We start from the raw sequence: 21,004 nt of genomic DNA, 5'->3' as shown, positions 1-21,004 counted from the left end.
ATTTTTTCTGACTGGGTGTTAGGATATGGGTAATTGAGGATATACATGTAGATTAAAATGTTAGGTGACTTAAAATCTTTAGAGAGGTTGATTCTGATGGTGAAACTCCTAATGGTTGCTACAGAGACAAGCCTTCCCCCCCATGAGCACGGGACTGTAATTACACCTCGAGAGAAAAGATACAAATGTCCCTGCTGCTGGGGGGTGGGTGTGGGAGTGAAGCAAAGAAATGGCTACAGGTTTGATAAATGTCAAAAGATATTATCCAATGTCAAGCTGATTGCTCCTTGTACACCTTAGGGCACTCTGCCACACAGTGTGCCTGGTAGCATCTGCAGCCAGTACAAACTGGGCAGCTGAAAAGAAAAAAATTCACTTTTCAGTCTTAAGAAATCGTCTGTACTGTTCGTATCCCACTGGGAAACAATTCCTTGGGGCTCTATGAATTCATTGCTAAAGTGTCAACACAGAGTGAGGACTTAGTTGTGTTCCTCTCATTTTATAATTCGTTTTACCCTCCTCCTCCTCCCTCCGCTCCTGTTTTTTCTGAACTGCCAGGTTTATCAGGTGTTTCTGCCTCTTGTTTTCTCTTTTCTAGATGTTCAAATCAGCAGCAATCATTGAGAGGCGGGCAGGACTGACAGGGAGAAAGCGCATGAAAGGCAGGGAGACAATTTTAGTGGCTGAGATGCCAAGAAGAGGCCATGAAAGGCTTGTCTGAGGCATAAGGGTAGAGCAAACCACCTTTCTCCAGAGAAGACTGTAAATCCTCCTTGTCAACCAGCCCGACACTCCACTGCTAACACACTGCCTCACGGCTTATGTAGCACCTTCCATGCAGGCAACAGAGAGGCAGCAAGAGCAGCCACTTCCTCCTACCCACGGCTTTGTTACCAAGCCTGAAGCCTGAGATATGGTATCATCATTTTTTTGACTGGCTCCAGAAGGGCTGCAGGGCCTGACCCCCTCACCCCCCACCCCCAAAGCTCGGTGTTACCACCAGCAGCCAGGTGTCCCACGGTCAAGGTCCCCACCTCCCCTCTCCTCTTCTACTTATGGGTGGCTGCTCACTTCACTCCCCCTACGCTCGCCTTCCTTGCTGTTCCTCCCTCTCTGTCACATACAGGTTATAACAACGTTCCCTCTTCAAGCTTTGTCTCCCCTTGGTACCGGCTGCGCCTGGGCGCTGGCATCAGGGGCTGTGGGGAGCCCTCCATGCGGGGGCTGGGGGGAGCAGCCCTGTGCCCCTCATGACAGTTCCAGGTGGCTGCAGGACACACTGGAGCCCCTCAGCCAAGCTGGTCGTGCCTCTGGAAAAGCCTACCTAAGAAAGGGCAAAAATGCCAGGCGAGCAGGGGAGTGAGGGGAAGGAAAACACAAGGTGAGGAACAGCAGAGAGAGCACCAAGCTGAGCGCAGCAGGTGGGAGCTGGAGCAGGGACTCCTCTGCAGCCCTGGAGAGGACCACAGTGGAGCAGGTGGATGTTCCTTGAAGGAATGGCAGCTGGTTGGAGGGACCCCCTGCTGGGGCAGGGAAACAGTATGAGGAGGAAGGACCCACAGAGAGGAGCAGTTACGGACTGACGTCAAACCCCATTCCTCTGCCTGATGGGATGCTGGAGGGCAGAAGGTGGAAGAGCCTGGGAAAGAGAAGGTGGGGGGAAGGTGATGTTTTAATTTTTGGTTTTGTTTCTCACTAGTCAAGTCTGTTTTAATTGTCAATAAATCAAATTAATTTTCCCAAGTCAAGTCCTTTTTGCCCACGATGGTAACTGGTAAGTGATCTCCCTGTCCTTATCTGAACACACGAGCTTTTTCCCCTCATTTTCTCCCAACATCCTGTTGAGGAGTGGGAGAGCATCAGGGTGGGCATCCTGCAGCTGGGCAAGGTCAGCCCATCATCTCCGCTCAGTTCCTTGCCTCAAAGAACGTCCCATCACAAAGGATGGCAGACAACAGACCCCTGAAGACTAGAACCCATTGTTCTTCTGCCATGGGGAAGATTTTGACCACTTAAAGAACCACCACCAAAGGTAGCAGCAACAGTGGCTTTATTTAAGTAAGATACCATAAAAGTGAGACTTAACAGATGGCAAGGTGCACTCCATTACTTACTGCCCAGAGGATACAGTAATGATTCAAAGTTACCAACACAAATTCTTAGTGCACTAAAATACAATGTTACACATAGTATCAGTCACTTACCAAAGATTTGCAATTGGTAAGAGGTCTCTCAGCCTCAAGGAGTAACCCTGAGAGGTGTCCCAGCTCAAGGGGAGATCACTGCCGTGCAGACAGCTGCTTAGCAGGGAGAGCTCAGAGAAGGCTCACTTAGGCTTTCCTATTTATGGGATAAAGTGGTTGGCTTGCAGACAAATTACATGCGATGGAAAAGGTAAGCATGAGAGTCCTTCTACCCACAACTTCCTTTGTTCCTTGACAGATGAGTCTTGGAAGAACCACCTACTATTCTTGTGTTAATCACATGATCAGTGTTCCTGTTTCCAAGCTCATACGCATCAGTGCTCATCATGTCACCCTGTTCCTGCATGAGCTTTCAGAGAACAGGCTGGAACTAGAGAAGTGCTCGGCCTGGTTATGGCCTGGGTCTTTACTGCCTTTGGAGCTGAACGAAAGTGCCACTAGTTTGGTCAAGGAGTCAGGTCCATCCGTCACACCCTGCTCCAGAGGAGCTCCTGCACCTCTGGGTGAGGGGATGCAGAGATGACAGCTGGTTTTGTCCTCTGTGAGTCACTGCACCACAGGAATGTGGCGAGGCCACATCACTGTTCATTTATGCCACTTCAGCCCCTGCTCCCTTCTCCCTACCCCATACTCACCCTTTCTCGGACTTGCAACAACCCCGAAAGGAGCGGGCTGCTCCTCCTGCCTCATCTGTGTGTGCCATCCAGGTGGCATGGGGCTTGCACCTTGACAACCCAGGCCCCACAACCAGCTGCTTTCTCCTCACCTGCCCAGGAGGCTCCTTGGGGTGCCAGGGAGGAAACGGGGTGTGGGCAGAGTAGGGCAGCAGGGCACCTGTGCCAGGAGATGCAGAGGAGCAGTTGGCTGGTGCTCTTGGACCCTGACTTAAACAGCTCTGAAATCTTTCTTCTTACTGGGAACAGCTTGGCTCGCAGTGATGGAGAAACTGCCAGGGAAACTGCATGGTAGCAGTGGGACAAGTGGAGACACAGGATTTCTCAGTGCCAGCCCTGGCGTTTGGACGAAAGCTGGAAGCTGTGTGCTGTGGGGTAGCTGGTGATGGAGGCTGCAACACAGACTGCGAGACTGTATTGATCAGCACTGTCAGGCTTTAGGCAGCGAGGGCTGCTGGTGAGCCAGGAACTGCCCTGTACCCTAACAGCCATGTCCAGCGAGCTCAGAAACGGACAAAGTCAGCTCATCGCACACTAAAACTGCAGCCAATCAGGGGAATATGTTGCACCACTGCTCAAACATATTTAAGAAAGAGCAGCACGGGGGTAGGAGAAAACGAAAGCAACAAACTGGAGGAGGCACGTGGAAGGTGGAGATGCACACTTGGGAGAAGGTACTTGATGCCAGATGAAGGATTCCTCCAAGGCAACTGAGGCCTGTAGGCAACTTATGCCAGGGCAGAGACACTGGTGAGGAACTGCTGGTGACCAACGCTGGGGCTGGGACACACCTAAGGGGATATCAGCCCTGTTCAAGATAAACTACACAGGATCTGAAAATATACAACAAAATCCTTCAAAATACCTCAGTTTGGGTTTCTTTGGGGAAAGGAAGCGGGGCAAGCAATGCACTAAAGAGAAGCCTGAACTTCTCCCTCTTCACCCTGTTTTCCTCATTCTCCTTGGATTTTCCCTTGCTCCTGTAGCTTCCCTCATTGGTTTTTCCATCCTTTCTCCTCTTTGGACCCCTGGTCCTCTCACCTCTTTTCATCTTCCCTTCCCAACTATTCAGGACTAAACTTCCCATAACAACATTTTACCCCTGAGCCTAGTAGGTCCAAACCATTTCCTTCCAACCACGAGTAACCACTCAACCTCTTCCTGAGGTCCCAGTTCTCCTTTACTCCTTCCCCTAAACAATTTCTTCCCCATTCTTGCCATCTCCCCTGAGTCTCCTGTCCTGTCATGCATGCATGCTCTAAAGCCAGAACAAGTGTAGAAGTCACACTCTCAGGGCAGAGAGCAAAACTTAAGGCAAAAAGCTGGTCTTTTCCCATCATAACTACCTTTTTTTTTTTTTCCCTCAGGGTCTACTAAATGCATCCTGTCTATCAGTAACATACCTCCTTTCACTGGAAACTGCCCCATATACACACACATCTTCACAATTACATGCCCCTTAACACATACATAGTCTGTGTAAGTACTGTAAAAACTCATTTCCTGAAGTCCCATCCATGTCCTCATACTCATTTTCAACAAACTTCCTTTCACCCCAACTCCCTTTGCAATAAAGCAGCTTTCACAACTTGCCCTGGATTCCTCCATGCACCTTTCCTTCCCTTCTGCCTCTCCCAGTTGCCACTCTCCAAACCTCTGTGCTCAACTTGTACTCCACAGCAGCAAGAACTGCCACTGTGCAGCTGTTGATGTTACATGCCACCAAGTGCAGATGTGCGGACTCTGGAAGTGAAAGCAGTTCAGATCTGCTCCTACTCAGGCAGCTTGCCTAGCAATCACCTTCACCATATGACTCTGCCATGAAAACTGTGCTGCTATTCTGCAGTACAGAATGTCAGCCAAGAGGCACACATTAGTCAGGAGCCATTATCTGAAAATAACTTCTTATTTAAAATAGTTTTAGTAATTGTTTACATATTGGCATTTCTAATTAAGAATTTTGTTCAGTAGAAGGAAGAAAAAGGTAACAAAAGAATAATAAGGAAGAGTAGTTAGAAAGGAAGAGTGATTACTCATGGTTGGAAGGAAATGGTTTGGACCTACTGGGCTTAGGGGTAAAATGTTGTTACGAGAAGTTTAGTTTATAAATCCTGTGACAATGATTTCTTGAGCTTTGCTTAGTCCATCTGATGAGGCAGAGACAGTGATTAACTAATGGAAGTCACACGAAATGCCGAAGCAAAACCCCTCAGCCTTGATGACTTCCTCTGCTGTCTGGATCATCTTGATGAAGACTATCAAGATTGCACACAATTTTCTTTGGCACTACCCTTAACTAGATCAAATGCTAAAGAGGTCAAATGATTCCAGCACAAACCTGGCTGCACCAGCTGGTAATTTCCATACACTAAAGGGATCCTCAGGTAGTCTCAAAACAGTGACAATTTTTCTTTGCAGCCATGGGGAGCAGAGGAGACTCATTGCAGCCAACATGGCAATGTTTTCCTTAGATGTATTTAGAGGGTATCAGTGAAAAATTCTTTGTATTAACAAGTCTGGTTTTTATTCCTTGTCTCCTCATGGTGCAGTACTCTGACTCCTTGGGTTTCCTGCATTCCCATATAACATTGTTTTCTATGTTAACCTGAGCACCTGTACAGTAATTTTGTCATAATATTGTTACCCCACAAATAAATGAACTGCATGGACTGAAGATCCAATATTTCTTCAACCACAAGCTAATATGGTTTGCTAATACTAGTGAACGGAATTCTGTCTATCTGTCACCTCCAAAATGCTGCGTAAGCGAGATGATTAACCCTATGTCTACATCAGTGAGCACCTCAGTGCAGTAAGAATGGAAACACTTGGTGATGCTCCAGAGGGGTTAGTTTAGACTCGTTGCATTCTAGTGCCATGGCCAAAATGACCCTCATATGGTGGTGTCTATCAGTTGCATATCAGGAGTTCATCATCTAGATAAAACTTAGTCCAAAAAGAATCCAGTTCACACACTCCAAGACTGCCCTGGGGGTTGAAGCATGCTAACCAGAGACAGCTGGGAGGATCTCTTCAAAAGCATGTTCCTAATCAAACACAAATGTGAATGTAGATGCATTAAGTACATATCTGCCAAGGAAAAACAAAGTTTGAATGACAAGGCATTGCAGTAATACAATTAAAATTTGAGGTTTTCTTTAGTTCTTTCCTCCTTACAGCTCTGAAGTCATTCTCAAGTTTATGTTTCATGGTACTGTTCTAAATTATTGTCCTCTTCGCAATTTACAAATATAGAAGTAGAGTGAGACAGATTAAACAACTTGCCCAAGGTTACAGTACAAATCATAAGTGAAACAGAATATAAAACTTTTCCAGCTTCCTTGTGTCTTTTTGCAACAAACTTGTACCACACCTTTCATTCTGATATTCAGAAAAAAACAAAGGATTTAGGACTGTATTTATACATTAGATTATTATTAGCAACACATTGCTACTAACAAGTCATCCAGTATGAAATTAATTTAGATATAATGTGAAACTATATCTCTCGCTTCTTTTGCTGAATCTTTCTTTTCTTTGTGAATTATTTTTGCCTGACTTCCCAGTGGGAAGACAACCACAGCACTCATAAAAATGTGCTTTATCTTTAATTACATCTTAAAATGAATACTGAAATGCTAGTGAATCATACTCTAAAATATACTGAAAATCGTTTTCCAAGTCAATCGTCTACATTTTTCTGTAACCAGTTGGCAACCTTGATTAGCAGTTCTCTCCTTTCTGTATTTTCAATTTTTGTAAACTCCAGTAGTAGAGTAGTAGACACTCTCTCATCCTCTTCCAGTGTAGCATTATAAAAAACCTGCAACTGAAGAAATAAACACATGAGCTTAGTTCATATAACTTTACTTGCAGCAAGCAACTGTGTACCTGACATACGCTTTAAATAGAAGTGCACAGAAAAGGGGGAGATGGCAGAGACTAAAGAGGGGATGTGGAGAGTTTACTGATTTACACTGAAGTGGGAAAGCTCCTTGCACATCAGGAATGTGCCCTTTTGCCATCCCTCTAATAATCCTTCCACATGCAGACAACTTCACTAGCACTGGTGGTACCACACAGTGTCCACGACTATTTGGGTAGAAGAATCCTCTTGTGCTGCCTGTGCTACAATCACAGAACAAGAAATCTTTCTCATCAGCCTAATGAGCAGAAGACAAGAAAAGACTGAAGAATAGCGAAGAAATATATGGGCAGAACATATATACAACTTGAAAATAAACAATAAGAGAAATGAGATGGATGTCAGCATGACAACCAGCAACCTAACATGCCAGCAGCCCAACTTTTGGTAAACTTCCTGTAGACATCATGGCATGACAGATTTTAGAGGAAAATGAGACAGCTTTGAAAATACTTATTGGGACTCAGTTCCAAAACTGAAGGTTAATTTTAAGGCTGGCACTGTGCTATTGCTTTTGCCGTCCCAGGAAGATAACTTGTCCCTAAAGAACAAAAGGTGAAAAACTTGTAGTTCATCAACGTTGAAGGCAGATTTCTTTGACTTTAGGCTCTCCTCTCCAAATTGCACTCCTCATTAAGTATCCCTTTTCAGTTACTTGCTGTATGCATGCATCAACCAACAGCAAAAAAGGGAAGCAATTTTTTTCTTATAATGGCAGATACTAGCGGTTTGGGACTGGCATAGAAATGTGGATCACATGCAGACAGCACAAAAGGTGAGCTGTTGAGAAAAAAATATTTTGGGAAAGAATCTGGGTAGACTTGGACCAGAGGTGAAAGAAGAAGAAAAGAGTATGAAACGAGCAGTGATAGTTATTAATTTGTCACAAGCACTAATGTGGATTATTGTGGGGAATAAAATAAGACAGCCTATAGCAGATTTCCACCCTTCAGCAGGTTTCCCAAAACCCATCCCCTTTTTCCAGATGTACAGCAGCCCAATTAGAAAATACTGTTCAGGGGCTCATCTGGGCCGCCACACAGTCAAAAGGAAAGAACTGTATCATGTGTGTAGGCCATCTGTTCGGCACATGGGCAGGGAACCTCTTACACTGCAGCCACACAGAGCAGGACCACATCCATCCCTGCACAAAAGCTCACTTTCATGCCATGCTTAACAATCAGCTGCACACACAGACTGCAGGGCTGTGGGTGCTGTTCACACGTTTATTTCTCAAAGGAGGAAGTATAATTTTTCTCAATGTCTCAACACAGGAACGTTATGCATTACATTCTATTATTTTCTTTAAATAAAGTTAAAACAATAGGCAACAAAGTTAAAACTAATTGCTTCTCTGATTTACCTCTTGGATCTGTACATCTGTATTGACAAACCTTCCCATGACTTTTAATATATCATGTAATAATTCCTTTCCATACCTGTAAAATTGAGATAAAGGTCCTTCAAACAGCATGTTAGCAAATAACTTTCATCTCGTTTCAAAATACTCCCAATATTTAGTTATTATTTACCATGCTGGAAATATCAACTAAGCCGAAGTTCGTAATTTTGTAGTCTTTTTCCCCTTTTAAAGAAATATTGTTAACGTTCAATTTAGACATTTGAGCAGGATGAAACATTAATTTCCCTTCATTTTCATTTCCCAGTGAGACCTGGTATTTCCGCTTTGGCAATGTAGATTCTATGCTTAAAACAGATCATCTTTGTGAGCCCATACAGCCAAACTCAGCTAGAAAGGCTAACCAATAATGATCTTAACAACTTGGTATTTTTGTTGGTGTCTTGAGGATGACTTATAAATTAACACTCACACTATTCTTTTAGTTTGAAAACAATGGGTCAGTTTCCCAGTACATTTCTCATCAGTATGGAATATAGAAAAACTCTGTAAGGGAACAAGTTGGTGTGACACAGATCTCTCACAACTTGCCTTTTCTAGCAATAAAGGTACACATTTGAATGCTCCTAGATGGCTGGTCTTGGTTATGCTGCCATTCTTGGTTCCTGATAAGACTCCTCTGCCACCAAAGGCAGCAGAAATGTACTCTTATCACAGCCCTGCTGCTTTTCACCATTTCCAAGGAGAGAGGCAGTCTTCGAACACACATCAAAATACTTGCTTTGCTGGAGCCAGTTTACCTGCATCAGTGCAGGTAGGCTGGAGATGGGTTAGGACTTAAGTCAGAGAATAATACTGCAGTTAGTCCTTGCAGTGCTTGTAAACCTGTATGCTTCAATCCCCTCTCTCTCCATACTCTCTTTGGGAAAGAGGTTACAATCTTACTCCAGCATTTTACACCCATGCTTGTGAAATGCTAGTGGATAAACCCATTTCTAGAGTCAGATTTTCCAGGAAATTTAACACTTAAAAGCACTGGAACAGTCATGAATGGACAAATTTTTAAAGCATTCTGTCTGACATGAGCTCTTCTTTGACATTAAGCCCTGATCAGAGTTGAATCCTCTGAAAACCCTGCTCTGCATACTTAATGAACTGCATCAGTCATTACCAAAAAGCCACCTCCGGAAGGAAAATCTACACCTGGATGTTACAGCTCAAACATAAAGATGAAGGAAGAAGCCAAAGAGACACAGAAATAAAGGGAAACCAAAGCTGGCTGCTTACTGTACCTTTCACTTAAAAGTGGCCAATTTTCCGTAACAAATTCCCAGGCTATACGGTGCCCAATGTCCTTAGCCACCACATGTAAGATGATGACTGAAGTACAATTGGAAGAAAATAAAGTATCGCTGAGTCCATATTGCAAGTATCTGTTAGAAAAGAAGGTAATAATTGTACCTATCACTTTCTGTTTAACAGTGATGATCTCAAAATATCATCCAGTTCAGGAAAATTCCTATCTCAACAACTACCAGAATGTGCAAGGTTATACCAAAGTTGGTGTCACTCTGAGCTGTGTATTCAGCTTGGGTTTTTTTCCTTGCGTTGGTGAAATCCCCTGTTCTAGCTCACTGACTCTCCACTTCTCAGTAAAATAAGGGTGTAGCACATCAGGTGGATATATATGCTTTTCCTTTCTGTGTGCGGAGACAATCGCTTCTACCAGACAGTGACGCGGAAGGGCAAAACTGCTCCTCAGTTTCTGGAGACTCACTTTGCTGTGACACAGATGGAGTGTCGAGAGTAAGCCATCAGCAAGACACTCTGTAATGCAAAGGGGACCTGTTATAGGATCCCCTATAACAAGACCCAGCAACAAGGGGGCTAAGGCATGATTTCAGAAGTATTTTAGGAACTACCTGCCAATGATGTCAGTGGCAGTGAGTGCCTGAATATATTGAAAAACTAAGAAACTATTCTCTTTGTTGCCTCAATGTGTCCCCTTGCATGCACCTGCTTTCAAAGAGCACTGTTAAAGGGTCTTGCAGGTAGCCCCATTACACCTAGAGTAGATGAGCTGGATTTCTCCCATTTGCATGCCACCACCATGCTTAACAGAACAGACAAAATATACTGAGGGCCAGGAAAAGCGCAGCTTGACCTTCCTCACCTCAGAAGACTTTCAGGATGGCATTTAGAAAAATAGATTGGCTTATCAGCTAAGGCACAGGGAAGAAGGAGGCTATCACAACTCCCTGGGCTTATTAGGGACCAGTAGTAGCCTGTGCCAACGACAAAGTCAATAAAGGACCATAGGTTAGGTAGAAAATCAGCATAGCTGATTGGACATCTCTTCACAACCCACCTTGCCTTCCTCTCAGGCATACTTGTTCTGTCTTCTCAAATGAGTGCCATCACAAGAGCAAGTGGCTGGCAGGAGAAACATCTCTGCTACTTTCAGAGCTTTAGACCCATTGACTTTATGCCAATTCTTGGATGATCATCCTTTAGGCCATCACTGGCAAATTCCTGTCCTTTGACAAATAGTTTAAGTAATGTGGACATGACAGATTAGAGAATTCAGCTTCAACATCTTTTTACTGATAAAGCGAAAAGATTTTATATGGATGCCAGTGAAAGATAATAAATAGAGTGTTCCAAACTGGAACTGTGTTCTGGAAGCACTTGGCTAACACTCTTAGATATATGTCTTAGGTTGCCCCACATGGAGTCAGGTGTTAAGACTCACAGATCTTCGTGGATCCCTTGCAGCTCAGGGTATTCTGATTCTATGATTAAGAAACTTTCCAGTGTGTCTGCACTCCAAATGGCAAACAGCTTGCTAGTAAGTGTTTTGATTTTTGCCTTTAACCTGGGTGATTCAGCTTCCACAGAGAGGCTAAACAGACAATGACACTTTAGCTTGGAAACAAAATAAGAGGGGTAGAAGGAGTATGGGAAAATTATAGAAAATCATAAATGACAGTGAAAAATGTCAAGGCAAATTATGGTAATTACTGTTTCTTACAGTGCAGAGTGTAAGGGCAGTCAATGGGTTCCAAGTTAGAAAATAACACAAAATTGTTTAAAACAAACCAAAAGGAAGCATGTTTGCATGCAACGTGCAATTATATTATGGGATGTGTTGCCATAGTCTGCTATAAAACCTGAAGGTGTAATTTTAGTTCAAAAAGGTCACTAGATACACTGACAGAAGACAGACCCAGTGTTGGACATGACACGCTAGCTACCAGCTTGGTAAATCCCTTTCTCAGTGATTACCACCATCTGGGATATTATACCCACAGAAGGATCATTTGTGTTTACCCTGTTTATCATACTTTCTCCATAAGAAAACTCTTAAGATTCTTCCAGTGGTCCATAAGACACACACTTCTGGGGCAGCCAAGCCTCTATCAGCTGTGCCCAGTACAGTACTTGTGTTCTTATGTTTTACTTCTACATACACAAAGATGTACTTTGATCAAGGTCACCTGTAAAGTAACCACGACTCTTTGGCACAGCTCATGGCAGAGAGCAGGATGTCTTTATCTTCCTTTGTAGAGTTGGTATGGTTATACATTTCCCATGCAAAATTCCATTCTTTATCACTTCCCACTGCAACACCATAGCAGCAGACTGGTCTTCTAATTAAAAAGGGAATTCTGCAAAGAGAAATATGATTAAAAGGTACCATACTGTTGTAAAGTCAAAACCAGTAGTTAATCTATAACTGAAAACAAATGTTTATTTACAGTTAAAAGATGCACAAGAAAGGAAATACAAAATAGCAATCTAAATAAAGCTAAGAAATTTGATTGCTTTATTCATGATTTAAACATTTAAAAAGCATGCAGTTTAAAGGCAAACCAAAAAAGTTTTTTAGAACAGTCAATGCTACTCTTTCACATCACAGCCTAGGACATGAATCACACCATTAAAGAGTGTAGGGCTGCATATAAGCATCACCCCAGACAAGCCTTTTCAAAGTTTCTTCAGTGAATGCACCCAGCAGGAAGAGCCATGTGCAGCACAAATGGAAACAGAAGGGACACTTCTCCATGCAGCAGGCAGCCTCCTATTACTCCCACCCCAGTGAAGTGTCCTCAACAGGGCGACAAGTTTCATAACAGAAACTATATGCAAGCATTATCAGTGTAATATTCCACTTCACGTGCAAATGCTGAACAGAAAATTTCTCCTGTGGCAATGATGTGTCCCTGACATTAAGACATTGTCAACGCTTTCCAGTGATAGCAACGCATTCTACTATGCAGGCTATCTGAAAACTGTTTAAATTAATGGTATTTTGGACTAATTCTCTGTAGGAGAATAGTTCCCATTGCTACAAATGAAATGTTTAACTTCCCAATGGCATACTGTTATTCTGCCTAGCATTACGTAAGACCAAGATTGTAAGTAGAGGTGTAAAATCTGTCTTCCATTAGATTGGAAGATAGAGTTGGAAAAACAGACAAGTTTCTGGGCACAAAAGCCATTCTTCAGGCCCAAAACTGGAAGCAGAAAATTCAAATTTAAATATCATTTGAGAAAAATTCCTCTGAGTTTCAGTTGACCATCCTGGAATCTAGGAAGGACTACTGGGAATGAGGGAGAGTATCAGGTGTTTCATATGACAGTCATCACTTGTTAAGAAGTGTAAACGCAAGATGCAGGGATTTTGATAATCCTATTGTGAGTGGAGGACTTCACAGGCATAGTAACAGAAAGTGTTGGCATGTTTTATATTTACTGCAAAAATGTTTTGGATTCATTTACGCATTTAAGAATGATGCTTACTGAGACAGAGTGGTTATGTCAAGGTAAGGAACAGCGCTGCAAGGAATCTTTTTATAACAGATCTTATTTGAGTTACAGGGTCTAGTAATTTGCTTAATCATTTCATAAGGCTGCAGAAAGAGTCCACAGTAAGGTTATAACAGGGTAAAGCCACTTTGTCTAAAATACAGCTATTTATTTTGCTACTGCAGCTGTTCCAATAGCTTCAAGAAAATGTAAGTTGCTGAGTGTAAAGTTGTTGTAGGTGAAGAGCAAACAGACAAGCTCTGTGTATGATTTGGCTGCAGCTCTGATGTTCAGCATCCAAGGCAGGCTGTATTGGTAGCCTACTACGGGACAATGGTCTACTGGCTGGAGACATCTATGGCGGCCCTGAAGTGGCTCATGTTGTATAATTCACAGAGGAAGTCCAATTATTAGATGAGTGGCAGGGCTTATTAATCCAGATATTTTTTCTGGGAGTGGTTGTGTGGTTTGATATTACTGGCCTGCCAGGATTCTCTCATTTCTGGATCTTGGGGAAGATACAAAAAGCTTCTGGGAAGAAGGGTAGATTATTTTATATCATTTTCCTGGAGCCAATGTAGAAGCGACATAGTGATTTCTTATCTTTTGAGGGCAACAGCAGGTATATGGTTACCTTTAGTAAATAACTAAGAAGTACAGCAACATTGTCCCTCCCTCTAGACTCATTTTCTTCTTTCAAAAGAAGACAAGTCAGTAACATCACCACAATTTAGCTAGCTCGTCTTCACTCCTATAAGCAAAAAAGAGTAAAACTGAGAAACTGGCTGGGAATTACAGCTCTTGGCTGTAAATGTAAAAATGCACCGTATCAAGTCCACTTAAGTTCTGCCAGGAACTTTCTGGAAATGTTCAGTTGAAAGTTGAAAGTGAAAAGCATTACTCCCTTGCATAGATCTGAAAATCCTGCTGGGTTCTACCTGTCGCAGTTACAAATTGTAGTGCGCTGTTATGAATTTTGCTGTCAGAATGGAGAACACAAGAGCATCTAAAGGGTGCTGTCTGTGAAATATGAGTCAAAAGTTTACTGTGCCCTTTTCCTTTTCTATCTAGCATATGAAAAGCCTCCTCTTTAACTGAACAGGTACTGTGATCTGTCATTTGAAACCTAAGAAGTGTCCTATCTCCTATGGATTTTTTCCTTAAAACATGATCATTTTTTTCACTTAATAAAATTCATAGTTGTATTTTTTCCACATTTATAGCCACATGAAGTGTGAGGCTGTAAAGTCCCTTTGAACTTATCTCAGTGCCAGGAAGGACAGTGAAATTAATCTTCTCCACCTAATTCAAAACCAGATCAGCTAATATATTTCACAGACTTTTCAGCTCTTTAACTCAGATAAGGTATGTAGTATTCCACCAGGAAAAAAAATATTTCAAATATTATTGATAGGGTGACTATTTTGAAAACAGCCTGAGAATTCATCATAGCATTGTTGTTTTAGTGTGGGATAGTCAGCATAGTCTCTCTGGAACATAACAGAATGTATTCAGGCTATTTAAACTTTTCAGTTTAACTGCAAAGCACAATTTGGTTTTCATGAGAACGAAGCTATTTAAAAAACCACAATCAGAAAAGTACAAGTACATATATGAACAGAGATACAAGTAACAACAAAACATTTACTACAACAAATAATAATAATAATAAACTTCAAATATTCACTCACCAGTGCCACTACTATTTGACTATTGCATAGAAAGACATCAAAAGAAAGAGAGAGGAAAAGAGAATAAGAATTTCAATACATCGTAAATTTTCTTTAACAATATAATACTTGAATACAGACAGTCTGATCCTGGTAGAGCCCAGATTCCATCCTCCCAGACCAGAAAGCTGACCTGACCACTAGGCTCCAATATGAGCATAAGAACTGACAGCTGTTACCAGCACCTCTTTATGTGAATACAGAACACGCAAGGCAATTTGATGGGCTCACCATGGGCAGATGCTTGTATCATACAAACATCACTTCACTCAGTATTGCTAAGAGAAGCTTAGAAACTGAGTTGGTATACATTATAACCCTAAGGCTGTAACGCAGCAAAGACACTGGACAATATGGGATATTAGACCTAATCTCAGGTTAACCTGTTATGTGGATAAACAGATTTTGGTCTTCATTGCAAAAATCTGCATCCACCAACCTATAAAGTCTAAGTAAAAAGCAATGATTATGCAATCACCATAAACTTGGGATTTTAGGAAGAGGAGGGGGTTGGGGAGGATACAGTTAGGCTTAAATTTTGACATTCTGTCAAGAAAGAAGAGCAGCGTACAGGAGCATTTCTCATTCTGTCTCCCCCCGTGTAAGAGCCCTTTAACTTTCCACCTCACTTACACATGCACACCTCTAAGAGCGCATTATCATTCTTACTTGTACGCAGGGTTGTCCATCCACTTAGCATACAGTTCAGAGCACAGGTTCAAACAGTCTTCGAGGCCCAGCCAGCACGCTGTTGCAAAAAGTTTTTCCAAATACACTCTTGAAGGGAAACCGAAATACAAAAAGATATGTATTCCACATTTGGAGTATTTGAACTGTGCTTGACCAGCACAGTTTCAGCATGATGCTGTTAACCCAGGAGAACCTCTACTAGAAACAGTTGAGGTTTAATTAAACAAACAAAAAAATTAAACTACCAATAATGGGCTCCTGACATCAATGTTCATGGACATTACTGAGGCTACCCATGTACTATATTTTTTTCTTAGTTTTTTGTGCGGTTTGTATCCCTCTTGGTAGTTTTAAGAGACTAAGTGCATCTAGTCCAAATCACTCTGACATTCAAGACTGTGGCTGCAGCGGCCTTGTAAAATGAAGTATTTTAAAGTTTGTAGTGATTGATCCATAAATCACATCCAAAGTTCATTGCTGTCAGTTTTTCCCCAACTAGCAGCAGCCTGTTGAGCCTGTTCTCCAATAAACAAAAGCTACCACTCAGATCATTAAACCGTCATCTTTTATGCTTACTAAATACACTGAAAATATCCCAAACTATCTTCATGATACAGTTTCATTGGAGGTGTCATCATAAGTAACACACATTTATAGGACAAAAAAAAGTAACAATTCAGTTACATTCAAATTAATTAGAGCATTTTTCCTGTATGTTGTATTTAAATTTACAGAGGCAAACTGCAGTGCATGAGATCCAATCACATCAGAACAAACTTCTGAGAAAATCAGAATACTTACTGAGCAAAATAGTCATCTTCCAAAGCATCAACATTTTGACGAATAAAACCTGCATAATAATGGTATATTGGCAACATTCTCTTTAAAAGGTATTTCTTTTAAAAGAAGGGAAAGAAAAATTACTTTAATTTAGATGCAAGTTTTTATTTCACTGTATTTTTCTTTACTTACTCAGATTTATCCTAAAGATTTACCACTATTAATGCCTTGACAACACAGCATACTAAAATGAAGTATATAAATTGGGTCTACAATTCAACACACCTGTACATCCATTCAAATTGGGAAGCTACCATTTCACATCACTAGGATCTTTGAACTCATTATGAAAGAAAGCAAATGCTCATTCTCAGAGGAAAAGACAGAAAAACAACTTCTCAATATGAAATACTTTGTTCTTCTCACATATTTTAAATATACCCTTACTTTTAGAACTTAAAAGAACTACTAGTGTGGGCTTGCACTTTAAACAAAAGTGAAATCTTCTTCAAGCAGAAGTCAAGGAAATAAATAAGACAGCATCATCTCAGATCACTCAAATATGGCAAAGAATCATCTCATTGGTATCCAAACCAAATTCCTTCTTTCTCTCCATGAAGATTAACTGGAAGGCAGTACAAACCACAAAGTACATACATAGTATATGCCCTTTACGCATAGCAGTCTTACTCCTGTTACTTACTACTATTTACTACTGACTGATAGCTGTATTTTCTAGATCCTCAGTTTTAGAAAAAAACTAAGATAGGATCAAGTTTAATATATAGAATATGAGTATATTTCTGCTTTACAATAAGAATTGCTCAAGATTCAATGATATTTATCATTGAGTAATATATACAAGTACCTCCTCCTATTTATAAAAAAAAGTTGACAAAATCATGCAAAGGGAATGACAAGAACGATGACCCATCATAGTCATCATTGCATTCTTGAGCATTTAAAATGCATTCATTGTAGTCTGATTCATTTAAATGGTCTAGTAGCTTTGCTAACTAACAGAAAAGGTGATGATACCTTTAAAAGTGGATATACTTCATAGTTCTTCAGAGTACCTTCCAAGTTCTCAGGTACTAGGTTTAACAATACCACATTCCATATGAAGAGTTCATCTTCTCTGGCAAGGTACTTTGTTAGTTCAAGTGCTGTTTCAATGTGAATGTATCCAAACCTATTTGAAAATGAAAAACCTTATGCTTGGGCATACCTATTCATATGAATTACCTACCACAATTGTCTGTTTATTTATCAAACTGACAATAGAACATCAGGATATTGCATGGAGAGTGACCTAGAAGAGACACTGGAAAAATAAAATAAATGTAAAACAAAGGTGGTTTTAAGAGATGAACCCTCAAAACATTCATTACAGAGCCCAGTGCCACTATCAAATAGCACAGGCATGGCAGTAAGCATGGCAGTATGCAGACCGTATTCTGCTTGTGTCTGCAGGATACAGTATAGGCACATTTACACATGTGTCAGTCTCACTAGAACAAAATGAAGGAAAAGACCACTGTTTTGAGTTATAATACACTTGTATTTCTATTGCTAAACGACATATTTTCAGGTTCTTTTGTGGAAAATACATAATTGTAAAAATCAAATCATTTCATTCACATGCACACTATTTGTTGAATTAACAATTTCAATGTGGCATTTCTATACCTCAGTGTAGACCTAGCATGGAATTAATTTTTTCCCAATCAAATTCTAATTCAAGCCCCTCTCCTCCAGAACAGAAACATCTCCAGTATATTTACGCAGAAGCACAGTTCTATACTTCTCAGTTATATTCCTTATTAATTACTAGCTTTGAGCTCTCTCATGAGAAAAGACATTTGTATGAGAAGAGGAATGTGAATTTTTACTTCTTCTCAGAGCTACCTCTGCAGGCTCTGAGAGGGGCCAGTATGCTTTGGCTACCTCCTCCCTGAGTTCCCATATCACAGGAGTCTGATGCTTTTGGGATCTCTGGTACATTTGAGGCACAGACATACGTATGGCTTCTTCAGCTCCTTGCAGTACTGCTGACCACCCAAGCACCACAGACATGAACAATCAGGTCGCCCATCAGCAAGGGAAATGAAAGAGGTATTGAGTGGCACAGGACAGCATAGCTGAGATAGCCCAGAATAAATTAAGGAAAATTTAGAATGTTAATTCAGAATCTTTTTTCTGTTAACAACAAATATAGGTTAGTTCATAAAAAACTCATGACAGTGTCATTATTTAAAATATTTCCTAAGAGCTGGAACAAAATGTGAAAGAATTTTTGAAAGAAATCACTCAGCAATGACAGAAGAATGGATTAAATACTTAACTCCCCTACCACTTAGTCAAAACAGCTGTTGTTCTCATGAGGCACATATGGGTAGGCATGAACAAAGCAGAAGTAGCAATGTTGAATGCAATCATGTAGTTTAATAATTTTCTATGACATATTTGAAACATACTTACTGTGTCAATGCAAAAACATCGTTTATCAGCTGGAACCTGCTGACAGCAGGAATAGCCTGCAGAAAGCATTCATGTGGTGTTAATAGACCTAAACATGTCATTAAGAGTTTAAAAAAAAGTTTTACTATGTTTCAGAAGGGTAAGACAAGTCACTAACACTTTTTCTAAGCCAAAATCTACAAAACATCATAAAATGGATCCTGCATTTTAAGCTGAAATTATGTATGTGCTTTTAGGGATGCTTATATATATAAAAATATACAAATACACAGCTACCTATGTTTTTATATATAGAAATAACAGCAACAGTACCTTAAGCATGAAATTTCAAGACCCCTCTTATTTGCATGCGGTAACGAAAATTAAAATATGGAAACACTACATTTCCTAAAAATACCCTAGTTGTATCAGTTTGGTACACTTTTTCCTTTTGAGGATTCAGTTCATAATAGATACAGATTAGTCCAAAGCACAGTGTCTGGCACTGTCATGAATTAAATGACCAAGACAGAGCCATGGGTGAGCCCTTGCCTACAGCTCCTGCTCTTGCAAGGACTGGTGGTTCCTCCTTGTCTCCTGCCTGCTTACATGGCACTTTGGCTTGGCTGCTGCTCGAGGGAACCTTCCCACTGACTGGTGCCAAAAACCAGCTCCAAGTCATCACATGCCTGATTTCTTGCTACAGATCTGCTGTGAAAGAAAAAAGCCTAGAAGAAAGGAAGCCAGTGTGCTGTAGAAAGATTTAACCACACTGTGTGGTCTGATTGGCCTCAGGTCCAGACCTTCTGGAGAAGTCATCTGACTGGACTGATTGCTGTTATGCTGAAAACTTAAACTTTCTCGCTGTTACCAAAACCAACGAGCTGACATTACTACTGGAGCCTCTGCTTACTCTAGGGTTAGGCAACATTAAGTACTATATGCAACCCCATATACAGCCATAGGTATAGGCTGTTCTGTACCGCTTCCACCTTCAGCCCAAGCTGTGTCAAGTCAGAGGTGGGATGAAATCTACTCAGTGTAACAGTGTCTATACAGGACTGAAACAGTTGGAGGAGAACTGATTGGAACTTGTCTTCTAAGAAAAATCTCCACCAAAAAAAAACAAACAAACCCAATCAAAAACCCCAAATCAGATTAATTTTTTTGAAATTTCACTGGCAGAAGTATTACAGTTTGAGGAAATGTGGAAACACAGCTTCCTCCCAGCTTTCCTTCTCCACGGTTATCTAACAGCAGATAAAGCTCAGTCGCACATCCATACTGGTAACGATTTGAGTCAAATTTAAGAGACTGGAAGAACCACAAACTGTTAAGACAACTTTGAAGACAGAATGTCATCTCACATAAATTTAGTTTTCATGCTTATGTGAAACAGTTTGGGCCTGTTGCTCCTCCACTATGGAAGGCTGACAGTGACTCTAGTGGTGCAACAGTGGATCATTTCTTCTTATGTGATTTGTGAATTTCTCATTATTCCATGTTTTCATTAGAGTGATTACTGATAAGAACTGCAAGAAGAAATACACGGAGTCTGTATATAAGCTTGAGAAAACAAATATAATCTTACCTTTGGATCATTTTCAAGCAAGCGTGCTAATCTTATTAAGTTTAGTTGATCATAGTTCACTCTGTAGTACCCACTTAAATTTACATTTAGCAGGATCCAGTCATATTCTGACTCCGATACTTGCATTTCAGGAAACACTTCTGTAAAGTGACATTAAAATGCATCATTTTATTTTCTGTGGACTCCTAAATTCTCTTGCATTTATAAACACTGGACTCGGTGCTCCTCTGAAATCTGAGACACAAGTTTGAGGTTGGACTCAAAGAGAACCCCCAAAAGCTTGGTGCTTCCCTGCTCTGCGCAGTAGAACTTCAACAAGCAACTGACTCTTCAGTACTGAGCACCTTGAGATGGCAAAGGGGATGCTGAAGACCCACTTCACTCCTACCCTTTAGCTCACAGGCAGCTAGGAGAGTTCAGAAAGGTTATCCAAGAATAAACAGGCTGGATGAGGAGCAATAAGCAACACTCTCACATGCCTGCTGCAGGGTAAGCACACCTGCTCCTCTTAGCACTGCTCCAAAACACAATGCTCAGCTTATGGAAGAACTGACCACCTACGACTATTCACATAAATGGAGGAAAGCAAAAAACCCAAGTTTAAGCAAGAGACAAGTAACTGAAAAACTTTATGTTAAATAAAATAGTCCCGTAGTCCTTTTGAGCTACATCACTCACTAAAGGCCTCCTTCTGCAGTCCCATTTCATCTCACTACTACCTACTTCATGTATGCTTGCCTGATTACTTGCTCCTGATAGCCTACAGTATATCTGAAGGAGC

The 21,004-nt window shown here is 41.1% G+C and overlaps 1 protein-coding gene across 1 annotated transcript in view; it reads right to left on the bottom strand.

Annotated features, from left to right (window-relative positions):
* Nucleotides 1-6,560: 6,560 nt before the first annotated feature.
* Nucleotides 6,561-21,004, bottom strand: part of LVRN (laeverin) — a 38,162-nt gene continuing 23,718 nt past the window's right edge. Inside the window, exons 12-20 of the mRNA XM_086479790.1 lie at nt 20,224-20,363; nt 18,654-18,709; nt 17,211-17,364; nt 16,194-16,288; nt 15,372-15,479; nt 11,661-11,831; nt 9,456-9,596; nt 8,167-8,242; nt 6,561-6,707 (exon numbers count right to left, since the gene is read on the bottom strand). Coding sequence (XP_086335916.1) covers nt 6,561-6,707; nt 8,167-8,242; nt 9,456-9,596; nt 11,661-11,831; nt 15,372-15,479; nt 16,194-16,288; nt 17,211-17,364; nt 18,654-18,709; nt 20,224-20,363 — 1,088 coding nt within the window. The remainder of the gene's footprint in view (nt 6,708-8,166; nt 8,243-9,455; nt 9,597-11,660; nt 11,832-15,371; nt 15,480-16,193; nt 16,289-17,210; nt 17,365-18,653; nt 18,710-20,223; nt 20,364-21,004) is intronic.

Source organism: Leptosomus discolor, chromosome Z (genome assembly GCF_034619465.1).
Source record: "Leptosomus discolor isolate bLepDis1 chromosome Z, bLepDis1.hap2, whole genome shotgun sequence".
NCBI classification, from domain to species: Eukaryota; Metazoa; Chordata; class Aves; order Leptosomiformes; family Leptosomidae; genus Leptosomus; species Leptosomus discolor.
The sequence above is the reverse complement of the archived record's forward strand: the minus strand, read 5'-3'. Positions and strand labels throughout refer to the sequence as shown.